The 27045-nt window shown below is 38.0% G+C and overlaps 1 protein-coding gene across 5 annotated transcripts in view; it reads right to left on the reverse strand.

The window, feature by feature from the left end:
- Ptbp3 (polypyrimidine tract binding protein 3) overlaps positions 1-27045 on the reverse strand; it is a 76963-nt gene that overhangs the window by 12855 nt on the left and 37063 nt on the right. For 3 of the 5 annotated variants that reach the window (XM_090330439.1, XM_090330435.1, XM_090330438.1), the window contains 4 exons: positions 24513-24575; positions 18132-18296; positions 12656-12766; positions 11319-11490 (listed from right to left, as the gene is read on the reverse strand). In XM_090330439.1, the coding sequence (XP_090186565.1) occupies positions 11319-11490; positions 12656-12766; positions 18132-18296; positions 24513-24575 (511 nt within the window). The remainder of the gene's footprint in view (positions 1-11318; positions 11491-12655; positions 12767-18131; positions 18297-24512; positions 24576-27045) is intronic. The other 2 variants (XM_090330437.1, XM_090330440.1) reach the window with 1 other exon arrangement.

Genomic DNA, 27045 nt, shown 5'->3' on the forward strand with positions numbered 1-27045 from the left:
CTTTGCTTTTGTATTCATCTAAAAAAATACTACTACAGTGTGGTAACTAAGCTTCATTAGGGATTGCCACAAAAGAAGGTTGTGTTTTATTAACTGCAATAGCTTTTGTAGCCAGGCTCTCTCATAGGGTAGAGAAGAGTTCCATCCACGGTATTTTGAGCACTGAAATTGCTTAGCTGACAACTGAGACACAACCCTCCTAGAATCTAGTACTAGGAAAAACACATCACAACCCAGCCATTACTCAGTCTTTAGTACTCTGCAAGAAATCACTTATCAAAAGAACACAGAGATTAAGACCTTCACTAAAAGTCTGTCCCTAATGTGTAAACTCCAGCAAAAAATTCTAAATGCATTAACTAAAAATCTCTCTCTCTCTTTTGCTGGGTGTGGTGGCTTACATATGTAATCCAAGCTAATCAGGAGGCTGAGATCTGAGGATCAAGGTTCAAAGCCTGTCTAGCACTAAAAAGTCCGTGAGACTCATATCCAATTAACCACCAGAAAACTGGAAGTGGAACTGTGGCTCAAGGAGTAGGTTGGTAGCCTTGAGCTGAAGAGCTCAGGAACAGCTCCCAGGTCAGAGTTTGAACCCCATGACCAACCAAAAAAAAAAAAAAAAATCTCCCTCAAATAGTAACTCTATAATAAAAAAAACTTAAATGATAGTGAAAAGAAAGCTCAAACAAGCTCAATAAATGCCAAAAAGAGTAAATGAAATAAAGATAATGCTTAAACAGCTGAAAGTACTTGAAAAAAGACACAGAATTCAAACAAAACCCTGAATAAAGTAAAGACAATATGGGACATGAAAGAAGAATTAAATAAAGATTTAGAAATATTGAAGAGAAAATTGAACAGACAAGTTCAGAAGAAATACAAACTAGTAGATAATGTTCACCTAAGTACATGTGACTCACAACTATAAACCTAACTATTCTGAAAGCTCAGATCTAGGATTATAGTTTAAAGCAAGCCTGGCAGGAAAGTCTGTGAGACTTATAGCTCCAATTAACCAACAAAAAGCTAGAAGTAGAGCTGTGGCCTAAGTGGTGGAGTGTTTGTTAGCCTTGGGCAAAAACTTAACGGCTTCCGAATTCAAGTCCCAGGGCTGGACCAAAAAATATAGGAAATACAGGTAAAAAATAAACTAAACATTCTATCTCATCCCAGTCAGAATGGCAATCATCAAGAAAACTAACAATAAATTCAGGTGTGTGTGCAAAAGAAACTCTCATATACTGCTGGTGGGAATGCAAACTAGTACCACCATGAAAATCACTACGAAGTTTCTCAAAACGCTAAAAAAAAGAGCTACTTCATGATCCTGTCAAAGGTGAATGGGTAAAGAAGATATGGTACATAAGTATCATACATTAAACATTAAGTTATATTATTAACAGGTAAGTGGATGGAATTTAAGACCATCATGTTGAGAAATAAGCCAAATTCAAAGATCCAAGCAAAGTTGGGCCCCAGTGACATATGCCTGTAATCACAGCTTCTCAGGTGGCTGAGATCTGATGATGGCCAGGCAGAAAGTCCCTGTGAGACTTATCTCCAATTAACCACTCAAAAACCAAAGTAGAGCTGTGTCTCAAAGTGGTAGCACACTAGCCTTGCGCAAAAGAGCTCAGGGACAAAGCTGGAAGTGTGGTCAAGTGGAAGAGTGCTAAGAACTTCAACCCTTAGGAAAAGTACCTGTCATCTCAACACAGGCTGGGGCAGGAGGATCTCAAGTTCAGGGAAAGCTGTAACTATACAACAAGACCCTGTTGCAAAAACAAAGCCCCCCCCCCAAAAAAAAAGAATAAATTCTATTCTTATAAAACTCATCTTCCTTTCTTCAAGATCATTGGTAAAGGAAGACTCAATCTTCAAGATTAGAGTGCTTACTAGAAAATCTAGTTCAGTACAAGGAAACAGTAGATTTTATTACTGTTAGTTAGCATTCACTTGTCCCTTTGATGTTACCTGAGTTATTTTTCTAGGAGAAGCACACAGTTTTGTACAAATCACACTGGACTTGATTGTACAGTTCTGAACAGAATAAATGCAGAAATAAACATGGCACAAAAGCTTCAGGATGCTATAAGTTTGTATCAGCTTTCTTATTTTTCTATCGCAAGAATGCCAAGAGTAACACTGTCAGCTGGAGTCCTATACAGAAAAGACATAAGGAGTGATAGCTGGCTCATAGTTGATGAGCGAGCTGGGATGTGGCTCAAGCAGTACAGTACCTGTCTAACAAGGGCATGAGTTCAAAACTTAGCACACTAAAAAAACGCTAAGAGTTTTTTTTTTTAAAGTGGCATTACATGTCTTTAAATTCTTAAACATTTTTTTGCATATAATAGATGAAGTAACACAGTCCAACCTATATTTTCTTAAAAAAAAAAACCCCAAAAGACAAAAAAAATTCCCAAAACCTAAACACCTAAAAGTCAACAAGATGATAAAGACCAACCAGACCAAAAAAAAATCTTAAACCAGTGAAACTGAGCTCCTCTTTCTTCAACCTCATGAGGCATAAAGCAAGAGGCAAATGCTAGTAAATTAGCCCAAGGTAGTTAAGTCAAAAGGACAACTTCAGTGTATTCACGTTCCTTAATAATGAGTACACCTAACCCTAATGTATCCTAGATACTGATTTCTTTTCCTTTTTTTTTTTTTTTTTTTTTTTTTGGCAGTCCTGGGCTTGAGCTCAGGGCCGGAGCAATGTCCTTGGACTTTCTCAAGGCTAGAGCTCTACCACTTGAGCCTCGGCACCACTTCCGGCTTTTTTCTATATATGTGGTACCAAGGAATTGAACCCGGGTCTTCATGCATGCTAGGCAAGCACTTTAGTCACTAGGCCAAACTCCCAGCCCCTAGATACTGATTTCTAAATAGCATTTCTTACTAACAGTTATGAGGCATACTAGAAAAATGACTGGGGAGCTAGGTCATAGGAGTTACACAAGATTTGAGATGTTTGGGGTCAGAAAGTAAAGTAAGTATTCAAATGATGATGAATATGTCAAAGTCAATGATAAGGGCATGCCAAAACCTACAAAAGCCATATAAAAGGGCTTTCATTGGTCAAATGGGGAAATCTGAGCATAAAAAATGACAAATGACACTAAGAACTATAACTCAAAGAATAGAGTAAAAATCTTTGAGTTGGTACTAACATAAAGTATGGGGTTGATAACATTAGGAAAAAAAGGTCTGTATGTGTACACAGATCACAAACTACCAGGTATCCTGTGTGCTAGGCAAGCACTCTATCACAGAGCTATTTTCCCAGACACTCTATATCCCTATTCTTTTAGCTCTGCCCCACCCCCAACCCATACCCAAGGGTGTGGGAACAAGGACCTGTGGACTAAATTCAGGGTCTTGCACCTGCTACGTAGGTACTCTTCCAAAGAGTTAAATCCCCAACCCCAATCCCTATTCTTTTTTTTTTTTTTTTTTTTTTTTGTTATTAAGGTGAGGTACAGAGGGGTTGCCATTTCATAACCAGATAATGAGTACATGTCTTTTGGGTCTCCCATCCTAGAGAACAAGTTGTATAGCTCATTTTGGACATAATGTAGTAATTACCACTGTTGCATTTGTTTGCGCTTTGTTTCTGTTTCTCCTGCACCCCCCCATCCCTATTCTTTTAAAGATGAAGTGTTGCAATATTGCCCAAGCTGGCTTTGAACTTGTGGTGCTCTTGTTTTAGCATCCCAAGTAGTTGGTATTGCAGACATGTGTGAGCACATCCAGTAGAAAAGATTTATTATGCCAGCTAATAAATGTACAAGAAATGGAGTTACCATATTACCAATGGCAAGCAAGCATGGTATTTGGCAATGGATGTAAACACTACAAGGTGAAAAGAGATAAAGAACTGGGCATTTGTATAGCCTCAACTTACATACAATTATAAAGGGGAAGAACAATAATCTCATAGGGAAGAGCCTACAGAGTCCACCTTTAACAAGTTATCAACAGTTAATACTAGCAGAGGGCTGGGAGTTTGGCCTAGTGGTTAAAGTGCTTGCCTAGCATGCATGAAGACCCAGGTTCGATTCCTCAATACCACATATAGAAAAAAGCCAGAAGTGGTGCTGAGGCTCAAGTGGTAGAGCTCTAGCCTCGAGAAAGTCCAAAGACAGTGCTCAGGCCCTAAGCTCAAGCCCAGGATTGGCAAAACAAAAACAAAAACAAAAACAAAAAAAAAACACAAAAACAAAAACAACAGTTAATACTAGCAGAAATAGTATAACTTGACATTGCATGTCTCTTGAAATAATGGACTGAGAAAGGTATTGTTTCAGTGACACTTTGGGGGGAAAAAAAGATACTCTTGATAAGAAAACACAATATTCCTGCCAGATGATAGGGTACACACCAATAATCCTAGCATTTAGAAGGTAGAGATTGGGAGGATTGCTATTCAAGGACAGCCCAGGAGAAAAAAGTACAAGAGACTCCCATCCCAAACAACAAAAATCTGGGCATGGTGTTTATGCCTGCCATTGCCCCTATCTAGTTAGTGTAAATAAAAGGTTTGTGGTCCAGACCCGTCTGGACCTAAATGTGAGAATCTAATACAAGAAAACACAAAACAATGAAGGACTAGGGTGATGTTTCAAGTGGCAGAGCACTCTTCTGGCAAATAAAAGGTCTTGAGTTCAACCTCCAATACTGCCTCGCACCAATTAAAAAAAAATTATTTTAAATGACGTAACTATACCAAGGGAAATACGTTCTACAAAATAAGCCGGTTTCTGTAGTGTAGTAGTTATGACGTTTGCCTCACACATTCTACAAAATATTTTCCTTGAACTCTTCAAAAATATAAGTCATAAAAGACTAAAAAGGTGGAAATATTCCATCTGTATGCAAGGACTCTAGAATATAGTCTTCTACTAAAAGTCTGGATTTTTACTAAAATAAACAAGCAAGAACAAGAACTATATAATGGGATTGTTGTTCTTCATGTACTATGTTATTTTCTCATCTCTATTGTTGTCCCTTGATTATTCTCATATTGTTATAATCTTACCTTGTTATCTGGTATATTGTATATGTTTATTTGTTTATTTGAAATAGGAAAGGGAAAGGGAGAAAACAAGATGAGGGGAGGGGTTGGGGAGGGAAATGAGGATAAAAACATGAGAAGGGGTATCAATGTTTGTGAAGTAATGCACCTTCTAGCTTTCAAATATAACTGTAACCCTGCTATCAATTACAATTAAAAAAAAGGAAGGATGCAGCAAGTGTGATGGAAATTGATTTCACTACAGTGTTAACATGTATGGAGATGTGACAATAAAATCTCCTACCTGGTATAACATGTAAACCAACAACAATTTAGCAATAATAATAATAAATGTAATAATAATACAAAATAAACAAGCAAGTAAATAAATAAATGTATCATTTTTCACAAATGAAAAATTTTCCTGAAATATGAATGATATATTTTTAATTATTAGCATAAATTGTCAGAGGGGTTTCATTTTGATTACAACTTGTATATACTGTATTTTAGTCAAATTCACTCTATTTATGTTACCATTTTTTAACCATCTTCCTGAGCCCTCTTCTTTTAACTGTTTTTGACAATTGGTAAAATTTTTAAAATAGCTGTAAAATGTAGCATTATACAGATGTGACTGTTTTAATTAGGATAATTGAACTGGGTTTAGGTCTGAATGTGTTTATTCTTTGTCAACACATGACTATTTGCAAGTAAAGGGCACACCATGTCTGTAACATTCTCAAATGGTCTGAGGTAAAGAGAAATAAATGCACATGAACACATACACTTACACGAAAAGGTAAACAGCATATACATAAGTATACATATATATACATAAGTACACATTTATAAACAGAGATGATGAGGCCAGGAGTGTGTCCTAGTAGTAGAGTACCTGCCTAGCATGCACAAAGCCCTACGTCCAATTTCTCTGTACTACATACACAGAAAAAGCCAGAAGTGATGATATGACTCAAGTGGTAGAGTACTAGCCTTGAGAAAGCCCAAGGATAGTACCCAGACTGGCAAAAGAAAAAAGAAAAAAAGAAAAAACAGATGATAAAGCAAAGAGATGAAAGATTTTAGAATATGAATAATGGTTCTCCGTAGTATACTTGAAACTTAAATTATTTAAAACAAAGCTGCTAAAAGAGCATGAACTACACAGTATACTGTAAATATGTAGCTTTTGGTGTCTTTTTTTTTTTTTTTTTTAAGGTGGGTCATCGGGCTTGAACTCTGGGCCTGGCTGCTGTCCCTGAGCTCTTCAGCTCAAGTCTACTCCCCTACCCCTGGGCCTGGGCGTTGTTCCTGAGCTCTTTAACTCAAGGTTACCAGCCTAGCCCTTGAGCCACAGTGCCACTTCACAGTTTTCCTAGTGGTTAATTGGAGATAAGAGTCTCACAGTTTTTAGTGCCCAGACTGGCTTTGAATATTTGAATCTCAATCCTCAGATCTCAGTCTCCTGAGTAGCTAGGATTATAGGCGTGAGCCACTGCACCCAGCCTTATTGTGATTCTTGAGACAGCTCCATCTATGTAGCTAAGGTGGTCCTTGATTAAAGAATCAATCCTCTTGGCATCAGTCATCTGAGTGCTAGAGTTAAGGTGTGCAATACTATGCACAGTTATCAGTAAATATGAGCAAACAGCTTCATAATTTCACGATAACCAACAATTTCTTAAAATACAAAAAAGAACAAATATAAAGCAAATAAAAAACTTCACTCATAAACCAATAGTCTAAACTGGGAGAAACTACAACAGAAATAACCTTGTCCTGAGGACAAGCCCAACAACTGGCTAAAAAAAAGATTATCATTACGCACAGAATGGCAAAAATTAAAAGATCCTACAATGCAGGTATATAAAGAGATACTATACACTTCAAAACACCAAACAGAATAATTCCTTTCTTACATATGCTCACAGACTAAATTCTTGTCCAGAAGAATGCTTATAAAAGCATTGTTCAGGGCTAGGAGTTTGGCCTAGTGGTTAAAGTGCTTGCCTAGCACGCATGAAGACCCGGGTTCGATTCCTTGGTACCACATATGTAGAAAAAAGCGGGACGTGGTGCTGAGGCTCAAGTGGTAGAGCTCTAGCCTTGAGAAAGTCCAAGGACAGTGCTCAAGCCCTGAGCTCAAGCCCAGGACTGGTAAAAAAAAAAAAAAAAAAAAAAAGCATTGTTCATAAGAACCTAAAACTAAATCCAACACAAATGTCTACCAACAGTAAAATGCACGAATAACATATACTTGTCTTAATTAAGAAGCCACAGTCCCAAACACAAACACCTAGTAAAAGAAATGTCACAAAAGAGTATGATGCTAGTTTGTAAAGATTTAAATATAGGTTAAAAACACAAAGGCATTTAGGACCATATAAATGCATTTTTTAAAAAAGCAAAATAGGAAAAAACAAACAAAACTATAATGATCAAATCTGGGGCTGTAGCTATCTTGGAACAAGGAGAACAAGAAAATAATCCATGGAGGAAGTATAAGTGCTTCCTTGGGCTGGGAGTTTGGCCTAGTGGTAGAGTGCTTGCCTAGCATGTATGAAGACCCGGGCTCAATTCATCAGTATTACATACATAGAAAAAAGCTGGAACTGTATCTGACTTTGTTATCTGCTATATTGTATATATGTATATTTATTTGAAATAGGAAAGGGAAGGGGTGGGGGGAGTGAAATGGGGACAAAAACATGACAAGGGGTATCGATGTGTGAGAACTAATGCACCCACTACCTGATGAACATAACTGTATCCCTCTATACATCACCCCAGCAATTGAAAAGAAAAAAGCCAGAAATGGTACTGTGGCTCAAGTGGCAGAGATCTAGCGACAGTGCTCAGGCCTTGAGTTCAAGCCCCAAGACTGGCAAAATAAAGAGGGGGGGAGAGGGAGAGGGAGAGGAGGAGGAGAGAAGGGAGAGAGAGCAAAGAGAGAGAGCAAAGAGAGAGAGAGAGAGAGAGAGAGAGAGAGAGAGAGAGAGAGAGAGAGAGGGAGGGGGGGGGGGGGAAGAGAGAGAGCTGGATGTAGCTCAAGTAGTAGAGTGCTAGCTAGCCTTAAGCACAAAGAGGCTCAGGAACAACATCCAGGCCAAGTCCAAGCCCCAGGACCAGGGGAAATAAATGGTTAATATGAATATTTTACTTATCAACCTGAGTGGTAGTGATACAACTGTATAAAATATATTTACCACTGACAGATGTGTTTTTTTTTTTGCCAATCCTGGGGCTTGAGCTCAAGGCCTGAGCACTGTCGCTAGATCTCTGCCACTTGAGCCACAGTACTACTTCTGGCTTTTTCTATGTATGTGGTACTGAGGAACTGAACCTGGGTCTTAGTGCACACTAGGCAAGCACTGTACCACCAGGCCAAACTCCTGGCTCTTTCAGAAGTATTTTTAAGGCATAATGCATCTTTGAAAACAGGGGTAAAATACTTGACTCAGTCTAAAAAACTGTAGAACTACTGTTAAAGGAGAAAAGAATAGTCAGTGACATTATGAAGAGAGTATGGTATTTCAAGAAGAGGAAAGGTAAACTGCACTTCCCTTGAGATTTTTTTGTACCACTTGAGCCATAGCTCTACTTCTGGCTTTTTTTTTTTTTTTTTTTTGGTAGTTTACTGGAGACAAGAGTCTCATGGACTTTCCCATCTAGGCGGGCTTTGAACCTCGATCCTCAGATCCCAGCCTTCTGAGTTGCTAGAATTATAGGCATGAGTCACCAGTACCTGGCAGAAGAAACTTCCATACAATATGTAAAATATTTTTCTCTGATGAGTCATTAATCTTAGGATGCAGACACTAGTTTGCTAACATAATAAAAAGACACAAACATCTGATATTTTATATTCAGAAACCAAAATTCAGCTAGGTGCTGTAGCTCATGCCTGTAAATCATAGCTATCCAGAAAGGTGAGATCCAGAAAAAAACTGTTGAGACCAGTCTAGATAAAACATTCATGAGGGGCCGGGAGTTTGGCCTAGTGGTTAAAGTGCTTGCCTAGCATGCACGAAGACCCAGGTTCAATTCCTTGGTACTACATACATAGAAAAAAGCCGGAAGTGGTGCTGAGGCTCAAGTGGTAGAGCTCTAGCCTTGAGAAAGTCCAAGGACAGTGCTCAACCCCTGAGCTCAAGCCCAGGACTGGCAAAAAAAAAAAAAAAAAAAAAACATTCATGAGATTCCACCTCAATCATACATGTACAGTGGATATGCCTTTTATCCCAGATGCAAAGGAGACTGATTAGGACACCCAGGCCAGACTGGCCAAAAAAAGTCTGTAAGGCCTAGCTGGGCAAGGTGGCTCACACCTGTAATCCTAGTTACTCAGGAGGCTGAGATCTGAGGATCAAGGTTCAAAATCAGCCTAAGCACAATAGAACCTGAGACTCTTATCTCCAATTAACCTCTAGAAAATGGGAATTGGGACTTGGTTCAAGGGTAGGGTGATAGCCTTGAGCTGAAAAGCTCAGGGACAGTGCCCAGGGTGAGATCAAGCCTCACGAGACCCCCCCCTTCCCCTCCCCCCACAAAAAAGTCTGCAAAGCTATAGACTAACTAAAAAATAACCCAGTTTACACATATATCTTTTTTTTTCTAGTGCTTGAACTCAAGGCAAGTGCTCTGCTGCTTGAATCACTCTTCCAGCCCTTTTACCGCTATTTATTTTTTAGTTAGTCTGTAGCCTGAGCCATAATCTTAGTAATGCTTTGTGCTATACGTAGCTTTTTTTTCCTGTTGTGATGGGGCTTTGCAGACCGGGTTATAATGCAAACAGTAAATCAACTGCCTAATAAAGTAAAATCCCTGAGTTTAAGCCTCACTACTATCCCTCCCCCAACAAAGGAGGTACCAGTGGTGCACATCTTTAAATCCTAGCTATTCAGGAACCTGAGATCTGAGAATCATGGTTTGAAGCCAGACAAACCCTCAGGACTCTTATTTCCAATTACTCAGCAAAAAGCTGGAAGTGGAGGTATGGCTCAAGTTGGTAGAGTGCAAGCCATGAGTAATAAAAATTGACTTAAGGGCCGGGAGTTTGGCCTAGTGGTTAAAGTGCTTGCCTAGCATGCATGAAAACCCGGGTTCGATTCCTAAGCCAGAAGTGGTGCTGAGGCTCAAGTGGTAGAGCTCTAGCCTTGAGAAAGTCCAAGGACGGTGCTCAGGCCCTAAGCTCAAGCCCAGGACTGGAAAAAAAAAAAAAAAAAAAATTGACTTAAGAGCACAAGGTCCACACTTCAAGCTTCAGTACACATGTACACACACACGTTAAAAAGTTTTTACAGTTGCCAACAATTTTTCAGAAAAATTGGAAAACCAACTGTATTCTTTAATTTTATCCATAAAAGAACTAAATATAACTTAGCAATACTTTATTATTTCAGAATTGAAAAGAAACAACAAAAGGTATCAAAATAAACTATACTTTGGAGAATTGTGAAACAAAGAATTTAACCTATTAAAAAATAATTTAACATATTAACCTGATGATAATATCCAGACTGGATCATCCATTGTTATAACCTTTATATAAAAGCTGACCTTAGGCCGGGAGTTTGGCCTAGTGATAGAGTGTTTACAGCCTAGCATGCACAAAGACCCGGGTTCGTTCCACATATATACAAAAAGCCAGAAGTGGTGCTGTGGCTCAAGTGATAGACCTTTAGCCTTGAAAAAGCCCAAGGATAGTGTTCAGGCCCTGAGTTCAAGCCCCAGGACTGACAAAAAAGGAAAAAAGGGGATTGACCAGGAGCCTTATTACGTTCTAAGAAAGTGCTCTACCACTTCAGCCACATGAGTCCTTATTTTAGTTTTATGAGTGCTCAGTTTAGTTTTTTAGATAGTGCTTTGTGCCAAGTGGCCTTGGACCATGATCCTGCCATCTCTGCCTTCCAAGTAGTTGGGATTACAAGTATGCTAGTACATACTTGAATGTAAATTTAGGCCACAGACTTTAAATTTCACTATTTAAAAACTAAACTATTTTTCTCACGAGAATAGTATTAACTACAAATCAACATTTAAGTCAATATTAATAGTAAAGGTGATTAAACTGAATCAAATAGTTATGTAGCCTATGAGTAATATGAATGTATTATATGAGAAAATAAATTTCAGATGACCTGTCAACTAACAGAACTTCCTAATTTTATGGGCATGTTTTGTTCCATGATTCTTACTTTCCTTCACAGATTCTGAGTCATTCCAGAAGAAAGGGCTCATATAAGACTAATAAGACATAATTTCAGAAATTATGTGACTTGAAAAATGAACTACTCACCAAAAGCAGCCATAGGAGGTTCAAGGGATGGCTGGCCATCACCAGTAGGAAGGTCTAAGCGAGTGAAGTCTCTGCTTTTATCATTATTATATTTCACATTAAGGCTGGTGAGCTTGGAGAAGTCAATACGCAGAGTGCAGCATGCATTATAGATATTCTGGCCATCCAGCGCCTAAAGCATGTAAGAAAGGAATTGATGTTTTGGCAAGATAAAACTAATAAATCAAGTGGCAATTAGATAAAAAGCTAGAGAGCACTAAACTAAAAGCCAAAGATCTGAAGTTATTTTTTACTGTTACTGACAATGAACCTATGTAAGAAAAGGAAAAGCTCCTAAGTCAGTTTTTATATGCAAAACAAGAACATCCATTTTATCTGTGATAGGATCAAATGAGAGAGAAGACATGGAAAAGCTCAGAAAACTACTGTATGGTATTACAGTAAGACTAACTACTATTGTGGTTATTCTGTCTACGATGAAATGTTTATAGGCAGGCAGAGGAAAAAGTAAATATTAAAGCTATATTCTGGAATGTCAGAAGTCTTTATCTTTGAGCAGAAGTTAGAAGTGACAAAGATCAATATAAGATAGAATGAATACAGATGAAATGTGTCTAATATAACTGAAGTTTACTGTTATAAAGTAAGTTTTATGCTTATCAAAAAAGTCAAGTATTTGTATATTAAAAAGACAATATAGAGCATGGTTCTAGTGGCTCATACCAGCTATTTAGAAGAGAAAGACCTGAGGATCAAAGTTTGAAGCCAGCCAGGAAAGAAAGGTTAGTAAGACTCATTTAACCAGCAAAAACTTGGAAGCAGGGATGGGCTCAATTAGTAGAGCAAAACAAAACAAACAGCAAGAGAGACTCTAAGTTTCTGAGTTCAAGCTCCAGTACTGTCATACACACCCACACACAAAAGAAATCCCAAGAGAAGATGTAATGACTTCACCAGGCTCAATGGAATGAAGACTAAATATGATCAATTTTTGGCTAAATGTAACAGTTGTAAATAAAAACATAATTTACTTCATTAGTCAGAATACATCAGGTGTAATGTGCTCAACTCATAAACAGTACTGAATCTTGGAGATCTAAGAGGTGATAGATTTGGAAATATTTCCCATGAAAAAAGTATAGTTTTTACCTTAGGAAAAAAGAATATAGGGAACCATACAGTTCAAAATGGTTAAACTGTTAAGCATTATATCTAGTCACAGTTTAAAACAATATGATGGTAAATTGTAACAATTCAGAAGACCTGATGGCATCATCCTTTGTGTATCACTGAAGTGTGTGATTAATGACTGAAAAATGGAAAAAATATATAATTACCATTTTGGCATAATGTGCATTCACTGGGTCAGCATACTGAAGCAAGGCTTGAAACTGATTATTCTTTGTAAAGGTGATAATCTTCAAAACTGTGCCAAATTTAGAAAATATCTGAAAAGAAGTTCACAGTAAGTTAAATCTAAGAAAATTAATTATAGAAATATAACTTGAGTGTGCAACCTATTTTATTTGTTTTTTTGAGACAGAGTCTTGCTTGTGGTCTTGTGAAAGTAAGATTTTGAACTTGAGATCTTCCTGTTTCAGACTCTCAAGTCCTAGAATTATACATGTGTGTCACATACCTAGCTATAACCTCCATTTTTAAGTGAAACAATCTTCTCTATTAAAACTATTGGTACTAAAATGACTTAAAGTCTAAAATGTTAATGTTTCAAAGGCCATGCAGCATGTATTATTGCAGGACCTGCCCCAAGAAAGGACTCAAACTTATCCTGCTTTATAGCAAGTATAAATGGTACAATACTATAGAATAGAAGGCCTCTGAAGGAATTGATAGTGTAAGACAATGGTGTTACAAAGCACATAAATGGATGTGGGAGAAACTAATGGTTCAATTATTTCATCCTGTGAGTCAGCTCTATTTCCAGACAGTTCTATTTGACAGACAGGGTAATTAGAATAAGATGTTTATAAACAGAGGGCTGAAGCTAGGCTCACACCTATAATCCTCAGGAGGCTGAGACTGGAGGATTGTAGTTCAAAACCAGCCCAGCCCATCTCCAATTGTCCATCCGAAAGTGGGAAGTAGCGCTGTGGTTCAAGGAGTAGGGCAGTAGCCTTGAGCTGAAGAGCTCAGGGACAGTACCCAGGTCCAGAGTTCAAGTCCCACAACCGACAAACAAAAACAACAACAAAAAAACCCACAGGGAGATAATATATTTGTAAATATTCACAGGACAATGTTCTGAGCACTAGGGAATCAGCAATGAACAAAACAAATGAAAGTCTCTGCTTTTATGAAAAAAAGTAAATAAGCAATGTTCTACCTGGTCATATAAAAGTTTTGTGAATAAAAATAAAAGGAAGGAGTAAGAGTTATACAAGTTAGAATGGTACAAGGGTGGTCAAGGAAGGACTTTTTGAAATGTCTTCTGATAAAAGACCTATAGAATCAAAGAAAAATCTTCCTGACATAGTCCTAATTAACATTACTCTCATAAACTTTGTTCTACCAAGATTCAGGACTGAGTTGCTAGGATCTCATTCTTAAAGAATAGGTGGCATTCTGAAAACAGTTATACATTGTCTTACTCTGTTATTCTATTTTGAATTTGAATGTTAATATACCAGAAACTTGACCTTCTGCTAAGAATATAAAGATTAAGCATTCTTTTCTTTTCTTTTCTTTTTTTTTGCCGGTCCTGGGCTTGAGCTCAGGAGCTGAGCACTGACCTTGGACTTTCTCAAGGCCAGAGCTCTACCACCTGAGCCTCAACACCACATCCAGATTTTTTCTATGTATGTCATATCAAGGAATCAAACCTGGGTCTTCATGCATGCTAGGCAAGCACTCTACCACTAGGCCAAACTCCCAGCCCAAGATTAGGTATTCTTAATACTGGTAAGATATATGTCAATGTCCTTAAGGCAATTGATCTTTTGTAGTAAGTAGAAAGAATGCTCAAGATAACTATCCTAAAACATAGGCAACAACAACAAAAAAAACAGCCTACCTTAAAATTTTGTGCACCAAAAGTCAGTTATCAACAGAGCAAGAAGGCAGGCAACCCACAGAATAGGCTATAAAATGGGCTACTCATGTGTCTGAAAAGGCCATGGTGTTAAAAGTATTAACAAGTGTTAGGTAGGGAGGACACAGAGACAAGACATATATCTGCTTGTAAAGGTCCAGTCCCTAAGGTTCCTGAGGATTTCTCCCTTGGTATGAGTTGGTTTACCCCAATAGCCCTGAAGAGAGTTAAACAAGAAGAGCTAAAATGAAAAGAATGAAAATCCTACTATAATAGTTGCTATTTAGGATTCTCATAATTTGTCCTCCTTACCTAAAGGACTCCATGATCTTTTGTGAGAAAAAAAATAAGGTATAGGGACTGGGAATGTGACTTTGCGGTAGAAGGCTTACTTAGCATTCATGAAGCTCTGGGGTCCATTTCTTAGTTCCACATACACAGAAAAAGCTAAAAGTGGTGCTGTGGCTCAAGTGGTAGAGTGCTAGCCTTGAAGCTCAGGGCTAGTGCTCAGGCCATGAGTTCAAACCCCAGGACTGGCTGCTTTGGGGGAAAGGATAAACAGGATAAAACTTGATCATGTGACACTGAGTAAGCTCATCATGTTTTTTTTTTTTTTTGAGTAGTAGCACTGTTGAGTGAGCAATAGGGATAAGAACATCTTTTATAAAAGGCTGGTAAGTTAGCAAGCCATAGTATTATATAGTTGCAAATGCATCACACACTACTGATAGCAGTTCAAAAAAGAAAAGAAAACCAGGAAAAAGAACAAAGTAAGCCTACTTACTAGTACAAAATATGTAGCATATATTTACATGTTTAGCACAGGATCATATTGGGAAATGTGTCTGAGTACTATATCGATCGGTATGATTATGAAAAAATAAACTTCTGAGGAAGGGTAGGATACCTCTAGCCTCATTTGATATGTGGCTAGACAGTCACAAAGACTTCTAGTATGCTTCTCATCCACTGCCTATAGCTGGCTGTCTATATTGATAGTTTTATATGGTACAAGAGTGAAATTCAGTTGTAAATATCCAAATGGCCCTTGAAGGAAAAAAGGTATCTTAGCCCTGCAGGGACCCAGCAAAATGTAAGAAGAGAGTAAGATGCTTTTGAATTATTAAGCACATATGCACAGTCTCTACACCTCTTCAGTTATACAAATAAATCCCAAGGTTTGAAAATAAGCATAATGTGTTTCAATGCCTCAGTACTTTAACACATGGGATGACAAGTATAATGAAATGAAATCAATAGATTCCTGAAGAGTGAACAAAAGTTGTGGAGCTAGATGTTAAATATTATATAGAGAGTACAAACAACCTACATTACATTGAAAATAGTATATATGAAACATTAGTTTAAAATATAAAAGCATTGAAAAATACAAGACTCTAATCAAGGAGCTTAAGAAGGTTTATTTTTGCCAGTTCTGGGGCTTAAACTCAGGGCCTGGACACTGTTCCTGAATTCTTCAGTTCAAGGCTAGCACTCTATCACATTGAGCCACAGTACCACTTCTGGCTTTTTTTGGTGTATGTAGTATCAAGGAATCGAACCCAAGGCTTCGTGAATGCTAGACAAGCACTCTACACTAGGCCACACTCCCAGCCCTATTTTTTTTTTTTTAATTTGGAGGCAGAGGGTGTTGTCAATTAAGCCCAGACTGGCATTTAACTCACAATTCCTCTGCCAGAAGCAGTCCAGTACTGAAAACTACAGGTGTACATTATCATATTCAAGTTTTTCTCTTTCTAGAGTTGACTTAGGATTTCATGCTTGCTAGGCAGATACTCTTACAGCTGAGCCATGTATCTGGCCCTTTTATGCACTGGTTATTTGGAGAAATGGTCTCACATTTGTCTGGGTGCATGCCTGGACCACAATCTATCTTTTCTATGCTTCCTTAATGGCTGGAACAATAGGCACACATTAGCGTCTTCCACCAAGATGGTGTCTCATGAACTTTCTTGCCTAGAGCTGGATTTGAACTTCACAATCCTAATCTCAACCTCTTGAGATGCCAGGATATAGGCATGATCTATCACATACAGCTGCACATCAGAAGGTTTGATCCTCACCAATTATATGAGTTTCTGTATTATTTACTACAAAAATCATGTAAGTAATTTTCCAGTCATCAATTCTAAATATTACCCATGATTTGGTGGAATGTCATTTACCAAAAGAATTTAGATACCTTAATATGCAATTTATGTTGGGTATTAGTTACTATTTAACATGCTACACATATAAATGTTACATATGAAGTTTTACATATCTAAAAGATTTTTTGAGTGTATGTGTGTATATCAGTCCTGGGCTTGAACTCAAAATCTAGGCACAATCCCTGAGCTTTTTTTGTTCAAGGCTAGTGCTCTACCACTTGAACCACAGCTCCACTTCCATCTTTTTTATAACTAATCAGAGATAAGAGTAACAGACTTGCTTGCCTGGGCTGGCTTCAAACCTCGATCCTCAGATCTCAGCCTTCTGAGGCATGAATCAACAGTGCATTGCTTTTTTTGTGCATGTTGGTCCTGAGACTTGAAGTCAGACCCTGGGCTGTCTCTAAGCTTTTTTGGTCAAGACTACTACTCTATCACTTGAACCACGTATCCACTTCCAACTTTTTGGTGGCAGAGTGGCAGTAAGAGTCTTCCAGATTTTTTTGCCTGTGCTTGTTTAAAACAGTGGTCTTCAGATCTCAGCCTCCTGAGTAGCTATGATTACAAGATATGAGCCATTGGAGTCCAGCAATATTTAAATTTTTATATTGTCTTTAAAGGTTATTCAACATTTCAATTTGTAAGTAGAAGGTATTTTGATCAATGTCACCCTTTTATTATTCTCCATTTCTCCCTGAGCTTTTAAAATCATATACTCATCTTAGAAAAAGAGGCTGTCAAAATTATTTCTGGGGTTGAGGATGAGAGAGGGTAAAACAGAAAGATTGAGGAAAAGGATGACACTATCCAAAAAGAAATATACTCCTTACCTGACTTATGTAACTATAATCCTTTTGTACATCACCTTTATAATAATGAAAAATTAACTGATATGAGTTCTTTGTGAAATAATATGGTAAAGGATTTTTTTCACTATTTAAGCATATATCAACCAATAACAATAACCTAAAGAAAACAGATAAGAGGATCAGAGGGTGGCCTAGTGGCAGAGTGCTTGCCTGGTATGTATGAAGCCCTGGGTTTAATTACTCAGTACCATATACACAGAAAAAAATCTGGAAATGGTGCCATGGCTCAAAGGGGTTGAGTTCTCACCTTGCGAAAGCCTAAGGACAGTGCCCAGGCCCTGAGTTAAGCCCAAGGACTGGCCAAAAAAGAAAACGATAGATATTAAATATAAAAATATTACAGAGAACTGGATATCTGTGGCTTATGCCTGTAATCCGAGATACTTAGGAGGCTGACATCTTAGGATCTTGGTTTAAAAGCCAGTCTGGGCATGAAAGCTCATGAGATTCGTATCTCCAATTTATCACCAGAAACCTGGAAGTGGTGCTATGGCTCAAAATGGTAAAGTACTACCTTGAGCAAAATAGCTCAGGGACAGTACCCAGTCCCCGAGTTCAAGCCCTATGACTGAAGAATAAATAAATACATAAGTAAATATTACACAGGTTATTCTGATTATGCTTTTGTGAGGCTATTTCTCCTATTTCAAAAAATGAAAGTAAAAAACTAAAGGGGTTATATGAAAATGAAAAAAACAAAAAACAAAAGAGTATTTTTCCTTACCTGATGAAGAACTTCTAAAGTAACAGGATAAAAGAGGTTTTCAATAATTATTCGGAGCACAGGGCTCTGCCCAGAGAGGACTGTGCCTTCATTGGAAGTGGCTCCTGGAAGGGCCAGGTTTCCTGACTGGATAGCACTGACAGCCTGCAGTGCAGCTTGGGTTCTCTGGAAAACAAGTAAAAATCAGAGCTTTTTTTTATTATACAGAAGCATTCTATGAATCCTAAATATCAGCTGGCATAAAACAATATGAACAAAGCTAAAATTAAAAATATACACAGCACCCTCACACTTGATCTGGATGTATATATACATCTCAAGTTTGTTATCAAGAATTAAAAACCTATCTAATTATCAGAGATACAGTATTAAAGCTAAGTACAGTGCAATCCCAGCACCCAGGAGGCTATAGCAGGTGTATCATGAATTTAAGGTCAGCCTGAGCTACACAGAGACAGTCTCCAAAAAAGTAAAAAGATAATGGGGGAAAAACATAAAATGAATGTTAAAGATCATGTAAAAATTATTCAAGTCCATCTTTATTCACCGTTTCTTTTTTCCTTCCTTAAACAATTCAGTTCTAAAGACTTTGGGGGGCATAAATACAGAAGAGGAGAGAACTGTGATTGTTCAATGGAAAAACAAGGGCATTTACATAGAAAGCCATAGTTGCACAGAGCATCAGTGCTGAAAAAAGCTGAAAACCAGAATCTATGGTCTGGCTAAGGGAATCTGAGCCAAAGTAAGGAAGTTATTTGGGTGTGTGTTGGGAGAGGCAATTCATTATGTATCAAGAACTAAGGAGTATGAGTAAGCAGGGCATTCAGTAGTAGGGAAGCCAGAAATGTCAGAGCCCAAAGGGTAGGAGTCCACATGCTTAGACACTGTAATGAGAACAGCCTAAGCAGCACGAAGAAAGAGGAGCTCCATGGAGGTGAGGGGGAAAAGTTATTAAAAAACAAAACAAAACAAAACAAAACAAAAGCCCCCAACAAAACCAAGAGTCTAAACACACTTCACATCATTCAATGAAGGGATAATGTAAGGAATGCTAGTTTTCAGTCCATGGTTTGCAGATAAAAGCATCAAAGCACTTCTCCCTGAAAGTAACAAGAACTCTCTAAACAAAACAAAACAAAAAGCTGGTTCCAGAACTGGGGCAGGAAAAGCCCAAGATGAGTATGAAATATTTTTTGGTTTTATGGTGTTTTTCTTGATTTTGCCAGAATTCAAGGAAATAATGAAACAATGATGGCAAAATGAGGCAGAAGCCAACTCCAAAATAGTTTAAGTACCAAAATAATCCATGAAATAAAACAGGGAACTCTAAATCAATACTGATTAAAACTGGCATCAGGTTAAGGAACAGTATATTTATAAAATCTCAAAATATGTGCCTACAAAGTACTATTGCCTCCCCTCTCCCCCACTTTTTTTTGCCAGTCCTGGGCTTGAACTCAGGGCCTGAGCATTGTCCTTGGGCTTTTTTCCTCAAGGCTAGAGCTCTACCACTTGAGACATAGCACCTCTTCGTTTTTTGTTTTTTTTTTTTCCTGTGTATGTGGTACCAAGGAATTGAACCTGATCTTTTTGCATGCTAAGCAAGCATTCTTACCACTAGGCCAAACTCCCAGCACAATATATTTTCTCCCCCATTTTAGCTGAGTCTTCCATATATGTGGAAAACACACTAAATCATGTCCCAAAATTTTTCAGAGAAAAAATAGTTTCCATCTATAATGAAAATGTAGATTTTTTTCTTATTATTCTCTGAACAATACAGTTTATGTAAGTGACTGAAGCACCCTTACATTTTTTGGTTTTAAAGTGTTCCTGGAGCCACCAACTCCTCCCCTGACCCTTCATGGACACTGAGGGACAACATAATAATTCCACAGTGCAAAAGCTGGGCTAAACATGAGCATAATTGAGTTATCTAAGAACACATCATCAGTAATGAAACAAAATGAAATTATATGCTGCTACCATGAGAAGAAATGACTCCTGTGATCTGTCAAAGATAGATACCTTGAACTGACCCTCAAATTAAGGGACACTAGAAAATAAACTGCTTGTACTTTTTAGCAATGACAAAGACAGGAAAGCCAAAGAAAAACTGAGGAACTCTTTTAAACTAAAAACTATAAAGATAGGACAACTAGATGGAACATGTAAATTAGAAATGGATCCTTTGCTATTAATAAACATTAATAGCAACTGGTGAAAGACAATGGAGTCTAAGGATTGCAGAAGTTATGCATCAGTGTTAACTTTTTAATGTTGACTGCTATTGCAGCTGATAGAAGAAATATCCTTATTTGTAGAAAAATAGCTATTAAAACTTTGTTATACTGTCCTGAAACTATTTTTTAAAACTTTGTGACTGCTTCAAAAATTTTTTAAAAAGTGAAGTAAAAGAGGGAAAACTGAAGAGAATAATAAAAGTATGATCAACAACTACTGAAACTACACATCATTGCTACCAATCTTTTATTTCACACTTAGCATTAACGATATTTTACAAAATATTGGTGCAATAGAATGAAAAATTCTACAACTTCAAATGTAGCTTTCCTTTTTACATACTGATATAGTTACAATTTTAAACAGCTTAGAATTGTGTACACTATGATTCTAAAGTGAAATACTTTTTTCCTTATTATGCTGGGATAAGTATTAAGGTAAGGGCTGGGAATATGGCTTAGTGGTAGAGTTCTTGCTTAGGATGCATGAAGCCTTGGGTTCGATTCTTCGGTACCATCTAAACAGAAAACGTCAGAAATAGTGCTGTGGCTTAAGTGGTAGAGTGCTAGCCTTGAGCAAAAGATGCTCAGGGACAGTGCCTAGGCCCTAAATTCAAGCCCCAGGACTGGAAAAAAAAATAAATAAATTTATACATATAAAGTAAGTATTTTTCTGAAAATTGGAAGCTTTTTCTGTATGCTTAACATTTCAAAAATTGTCCTTTATATTTATGTACAACTCCCTTTTCCTGTTTAAGACATCTTATTAAGTGTTTCTCATTAATTAGGGGGAATCTATTTACAAATATGGTACAGAGGCACAGTGGTACTCCCCAATTACTTAGAAGGTAAACAGAGTTTGAGGCTACTTCAGGCAAAGTTAGCATGACCCTGCCTCAAAACAAACTGAAGACTGTACTATTCTCATTTTGATGTATGTGCTGCTAAAGTAAGCATCATCCTTTGAGAAGACCTTGTATGCAAACATTTTATTTTTAGGTCATATGCAGATTCTTACGCATATTACACAAACTGCCAAATGTTCAGTTTCCAAAGTAGCAGTATCTTAAGAATACATCACAGGGCTAGGAGTTTGGCTTAGAGGTACAGTGCTTGCCTAACAAGCATGAAGACCCCGGTTTGATTCCTTGGTACCATATACATAGAAAATCCGGAACTGGTGCTATGGCTTAAGTGTTAGGTCTACTCTTGAGGGAAAAAACCCAAGAACAGTGCTCAGGCCCTGAGCTCAAGCCCAGGAATGGCAAAAAACCAAACCAAACCAAAACAAAACATAAGTGGGGTGGGTGCAGGAAGTTCGCACCTACAATCCTAGCTACTCAAGAGACTGAGATCTGAGGCTCAAACTAGAAAAGTCTGTGACTCTTATTTCCAGTTAACCACCAAAAAAAATGGGAAGTAGAGCTGTGGTTCAAGTGGTACAGCACTAGCCTTGAGCAAAAAAGCTCCAGGGTAGCACCCAGACTGAGTTTAAGCCTGAGGACCAGCTCAAAAAAGAATATATGAACAGGGAGAAATAATGCATCCACCACCTGACAAATGTAACTGTAACCCCTCTATACATTACTCCAATAATAAAAAAGCATATATGAACAATTATCTGAATATTTTATACCACTACTTCTCAAAACTATGTTCTTGGCCAGGCATGATGTCGCATACCTCTAATCCTAGCTACTTGGGAGGTGGTGATCTGAAAGGACAGCAGTTCAAGCTAGCGCAGGAAAAGTTAACAAGAACTCATTTCAACAAACAAGTATAGTGGCACCTATGTGCAATCCTGTTGTGAGGAAAATACAAGTAGAATGATGCTCCCAAGTCAGATTTCCACTACACACACACACACACACACACACACACACAGTGACTGTCAAGTGGAAGCACATCCACCTAGCCAGTGCAAGGCTCTAGGTTCAAACCATTAAAAAAAAAAAAGCGGCAAAACAAAAATAAAGTCCAATATTTAGGATAACATAAGCCTAGTATTGCTTTAAACATGGGAGTGTAGCCCATCTACATTACTCTGGTTGCCCTGTTAAGATTTTATTGGAAAACAGGGTAGTACTGTTTTACTGAAGTTTGAGAACTAATTTAGATGTTAGTTTTCAGTTCAAAATCAATTATTTGGGAGGGGGAAGGGGTGGAAGTAGAGACAGAAATTCATCAACAGAAAAAGATCCAAGCCAGTGGCTCATGCTTGTAACCCTAGTTATACAGGAGGCTTGAAAACTGAGGATCGGGGTTCAAAGCCAGACCTGGCAAAAAAGTCAATGAGACTCTTATCTCCAATTAACCACCTCCAAACTGGAAATAGAACTGTGGCAGAGTACTATCCTTGAGCACAAAGGCACAGAGACAGTGTCCATGCTCTGAGTTCAAGCCTATGATTGAACAGCAACACCAAAAATAAGAAAATAATCCAGGTGTTAGAATTAGAAAAGACATTATTTATTGTAACACAAAACCCAACATTAAGTGGAAACATGTAAGATATTAATCAGTACTCTCTGCAATAACAGAAATGTGTTTTCACTGTCTAGTATGATTGCTAGAATGGCTAGTAAGCACTTAAATTTAGCCACTGCAACTAAGGAGTTGATTTTTTTTTTAAATTTAGCCATTTATTGTTTAGTTAATTCTTGTCATTTCTCCAGCTGGAACTGAGTATGAGGTTGGGATTGATGCCTGTAATTTCAAGATCACACATGGTCTTATTCCTCTGGTGGTGGCACTGTGCCACCACTTTAAATTCTTCTGTATTAACCCTGACAGGCAGAAGGATACTCAACAGGGGCCGGGAGTTTGGCGTAGCAGCAGAGTACTTGCTTAGCATGCACTAAGACCAAGATTCGATTACTTGGTACCACATACATAGAAAAAGCCAGAAATGCTGCTGTGACTCAAGTGGTAGAGGTCTAGCCTTCAGAAAGCCCCAGGACAGTATTCAGGCCGTGAGTTCTAGCCCTAGGACTGGCAAAAAAAAGGTATACTTGACCAAGGACTGAGGAACAGAATTTGGTGCACTAATTTTGTTAAGTCATCTGTGAATGGTGTAGCTTATTTTGCTTTCAAGTTACTCGTGGCAGCAAAAACTCCAGCGGGATGGCCCTGGGGATTCATGTACATTTTTAGTATATCTGGGAAGCTTAGCCTCTGAGGAGGAATTAGCACTAACTCCCCATGGCTCGCTCTCATTCAATTTGAAACCAACTGAATCTTATGAACAATCTAGATTGTGACTACCAGGTATAACTCTTCAGCTATGCAGTAGCTCTATGATACTATTGGTGGGGATGGAGGAGAGATGATGTCACAAGTGACACTAAGTGCTCCCTGGTAGTTTTCTGTTTGTGCCCTATGAGCCAGCATAGTGGTATTCTTTAAGAAATAGATAAATAAATGACTTATGAAGTTTATATAGGTTATGAGGTCATCAATGGAATTGTAAAAGGTAAATAACCCTTTGTCAAACTAAAGGTAGACAATCAAAGACAGTCTTTGGGCAGATCAAATTTTGGGAGTTGTGTTATCAACTCACTTCCATCCTCCAAAATACTTCAGGTCCTAGCCTGGATCAGTAAGGGCTATCTTCTACACCTTAATGCAAGGTATAGCTGAGCATCTTAATCTAAAAAGGATGCCATACAAGGAACTATAGAGATACTGCAGTGCAAGCACATAGGTTTATGAGGAAGCATTGCCAAGAAAATACTTCTTACGTGCTTATTATTTAAGTACTGAAAAGTTCTTAGTCTTCAAGTTAATGTTTTAGTATACATACATGCAAACTAAGCAAGGACGCCCTGAAGAGCAGGACAGAATTTGTAGATGTCTCTGTTTTAGCTCTGTCATGGCTCTCCCAATCTGATGTAAGAGAAGGAAAGTCTTATTTTAGGCTCACAGTTTCCAGTGTTTCTGTCCATGACCATAGAGAATATGTGACAGGACAGCAGCTCACAACATGGCAGCCAGGAAGCTAAGAGATAAAACATCTGTGCTCATGGGAAACATTTCTTAATATTAGCTCTTACATATTTGTTGGCATTCACTGGGCCCAAATGAAATAAAAGGGGGAAAGCCAGTAAGAAGAATGCTCTAGTGGTCCTCCTTCTCTTACCTCCTTTCCCTCTTCTTGCCTATGTTTTTGCTCCCTTCTCTCCATCCTCATCTCTTTTCTTTTCTGTTGGGGGCCAGATGAAATGAAAGGGGAAAAAACAGTAAGAATGCTACCATGCTCTGCTATTCTCTCCCATTTTTTAAAAATTTATCTTCTCTTCTGTCCTCTTGTTCACTGTCTTTTTTCCTCTCCTGTTTCTACTCCTTCTCTTCTGTCTCCCTGTGCCTGTCAGAAATGATTAAAACTGGAAGCAAATTAAGCTTTATCTGCTTTAAGTTGTTGTCTCAGGTATTTATCACAGCAATAAAAAACTTATTAGCAGTTTTTGTACTTCACTGAGTCTTATGCTTTTGTCTTGCTTGTTAAAGTCCTATCACACATGAAATTTTGTATAAAGTCTTACTCCTAAAGGAAAAACATGTTTTTGATAATAAATCTGAGAAAATAGCATTTAGGCTGGGTGCTGGTGGCTCATGCCTAGCTACTCAGGAGACTGAGAACTGAGGAAAGCAGTTCAAAGCCAGCCTGGTCATAAAAGTCTGTGAGACTGTGAGACTCTTATCTCCAACTGACCACCAGAAAACCAAAGTGGTGCTGTGGCTCAAGTGATAAGAGGAATAGCCTTGAGCTGAAGAGCTCAGGGACAGTACCCGGGCCCAGAGTTCAAGCCCCACAACTGACAGAAAAAGAAAGAAAGAAAGAAAGAAAGAAAAAAAGAAAGAAAGAAAGAAAGAAAGAAAGAAAGAAAGAAAGAAAGAAAGAAAGGGAGAAAGAAAGGAAGAAAGGAAGGAAGGAAGGAATGGATGAATGAATAAATTTACGAAAGACACTATAGATTTTATAATTATAGTTTCAAAAATATTTTGGGAGTGGGATTTTTTTTTCCTGAGGCAGTTTCATAGTGTAGCCTTGAATTCAAGCTTCTCTTTTCTCAATGTTATGATCATAAGCATGTATCACACCCAGCATTTAGAGCCAAATAAAACGATGCCAAAAACATTGAAGTGAAAAATCAAGAGGGTTTTTAAAATGTGAAAATGCAACTGGCACTAAAAATTACAAGGCATAAAATCTGTTATGGGATATGACTTTTAAACATGTGGGCAATAAACTCTCAGGAATGAGTGCATTAACTATTAATAAAGGAAGTAAACTGGGTATGGGTGTCTTGTGCCTTGTAACTCAAGTTGTTTGGGAAAGTGAGACTGGAAGGACAGTAGTTCTATGCCAGCAGTATAGAACTACTTTGAGCAGCAAAGTTTCAGTTTTCATGGAAAGAAGCTAGATGAAATGGCATGCACCTACGATCCCAGTACAGATCAGAAGCCTAACTAGGTGGGATACAGCTCAAACGTGCCTCCAGGGGACAGCAAGACCCCATCTTTACCCTTCAAGTAACCAGTGAAAAACAGAAATGGAGATATGGTTCACTGGTGTCACACCATCCCAATAAGCATATGGCCCTGAGGTTCAAACTCCAGTAACCAAAATGAGAAAAGAAAGAGAGAGAAAGAAAGGGAGGGAGGGAAGGAGGGAGGGAGAGAGAGGGAGAGAGAGGAGGGGGAGGAAGGAAGGAAGGGAGGGAGGGAGGGAGGGAGGGAGGGAGGGAGGGAGGGAGGGAGGGAGCAGGAACAACAGATTTTATTAAGTTGGGATAGAAATCTGGATGATGGAGGCAGCAGTCAGGATAGGTAGGCAGTAGTAAGGATAGGTAGGAGGCTCTTGAGTTCAAAGCCAGCTTGAGCTATGTATTGAGATCCTGTCCCAACAAAACAAAAATACAACAAAAATACATATGTGATGTGAAGAAGGTATTTCCAAAGACAAGGAAGTGCAAATTAACATGTTATGTATGTACAGTTGGTTTTTGTTTTGCTTTTGTGGCAGTCCTGGGGCTTGAACTCAGGGCCTGCAGGCTGTCTAAGCCACAGCTTTACTTCTGGTATTTTTTATGCTTAACTGGAGATAGAAGTCTCATAGACTTTCCTGCCTGGGCTGGCTTCCAACATTAACCTACAGATCTCAGCTTCCTGAGTAACTAGGATTACAGGCAGGAGCCACCAGCACAAAGCTAGTGTACAGGTTTTTAACTGTTCATTTTATATTACAGATATTTTAAAGGAAAACCCCCCTGATCTCTGCAGATTTATAGACTCTTACCAATAAGACCAAGAAATAGAGCTGGCCTAGCAAGTGCAACTAGGTACAATCCCCAGTACCAAAAAAGAAAATACAAAAAAAAAAAAAAAAAAAAACCCAAAGAATTATGATATTTCAATAAAGACTACCAAATGCTGTATCTCAGAATATGACCTAAATTTTGTAATAAAAATTTATTTTAAGTGAAGGAAATAAAAATACTTGGTATTCACTTGATTCTCTATCAATTATATCTAAGAAGTGATATACATGCTTGGGATATTTTGTTTCTCAAAGAACAAAACAGAGGCTGTAAGACTCAAAGTATGTAAAGAGCTACTTTGAATTGCAACCTCATGTTTCTATATTTTATCAAATACCAATGTATAATAAT

This window comes from Megascapheus bottae, chromosome 3 (assembly GCF_031878675.1).
Source record: "Megascapheus bottae isolate mThoBot1 chromosome 3, mThoBot2.hap1, whole genome shotgun sequence".
NCBI lineage: Eukaryota > Metazoa > Chordata > Mammalia > Rodentia > Geomyidae > Megascapheus > Megascapheus bottae.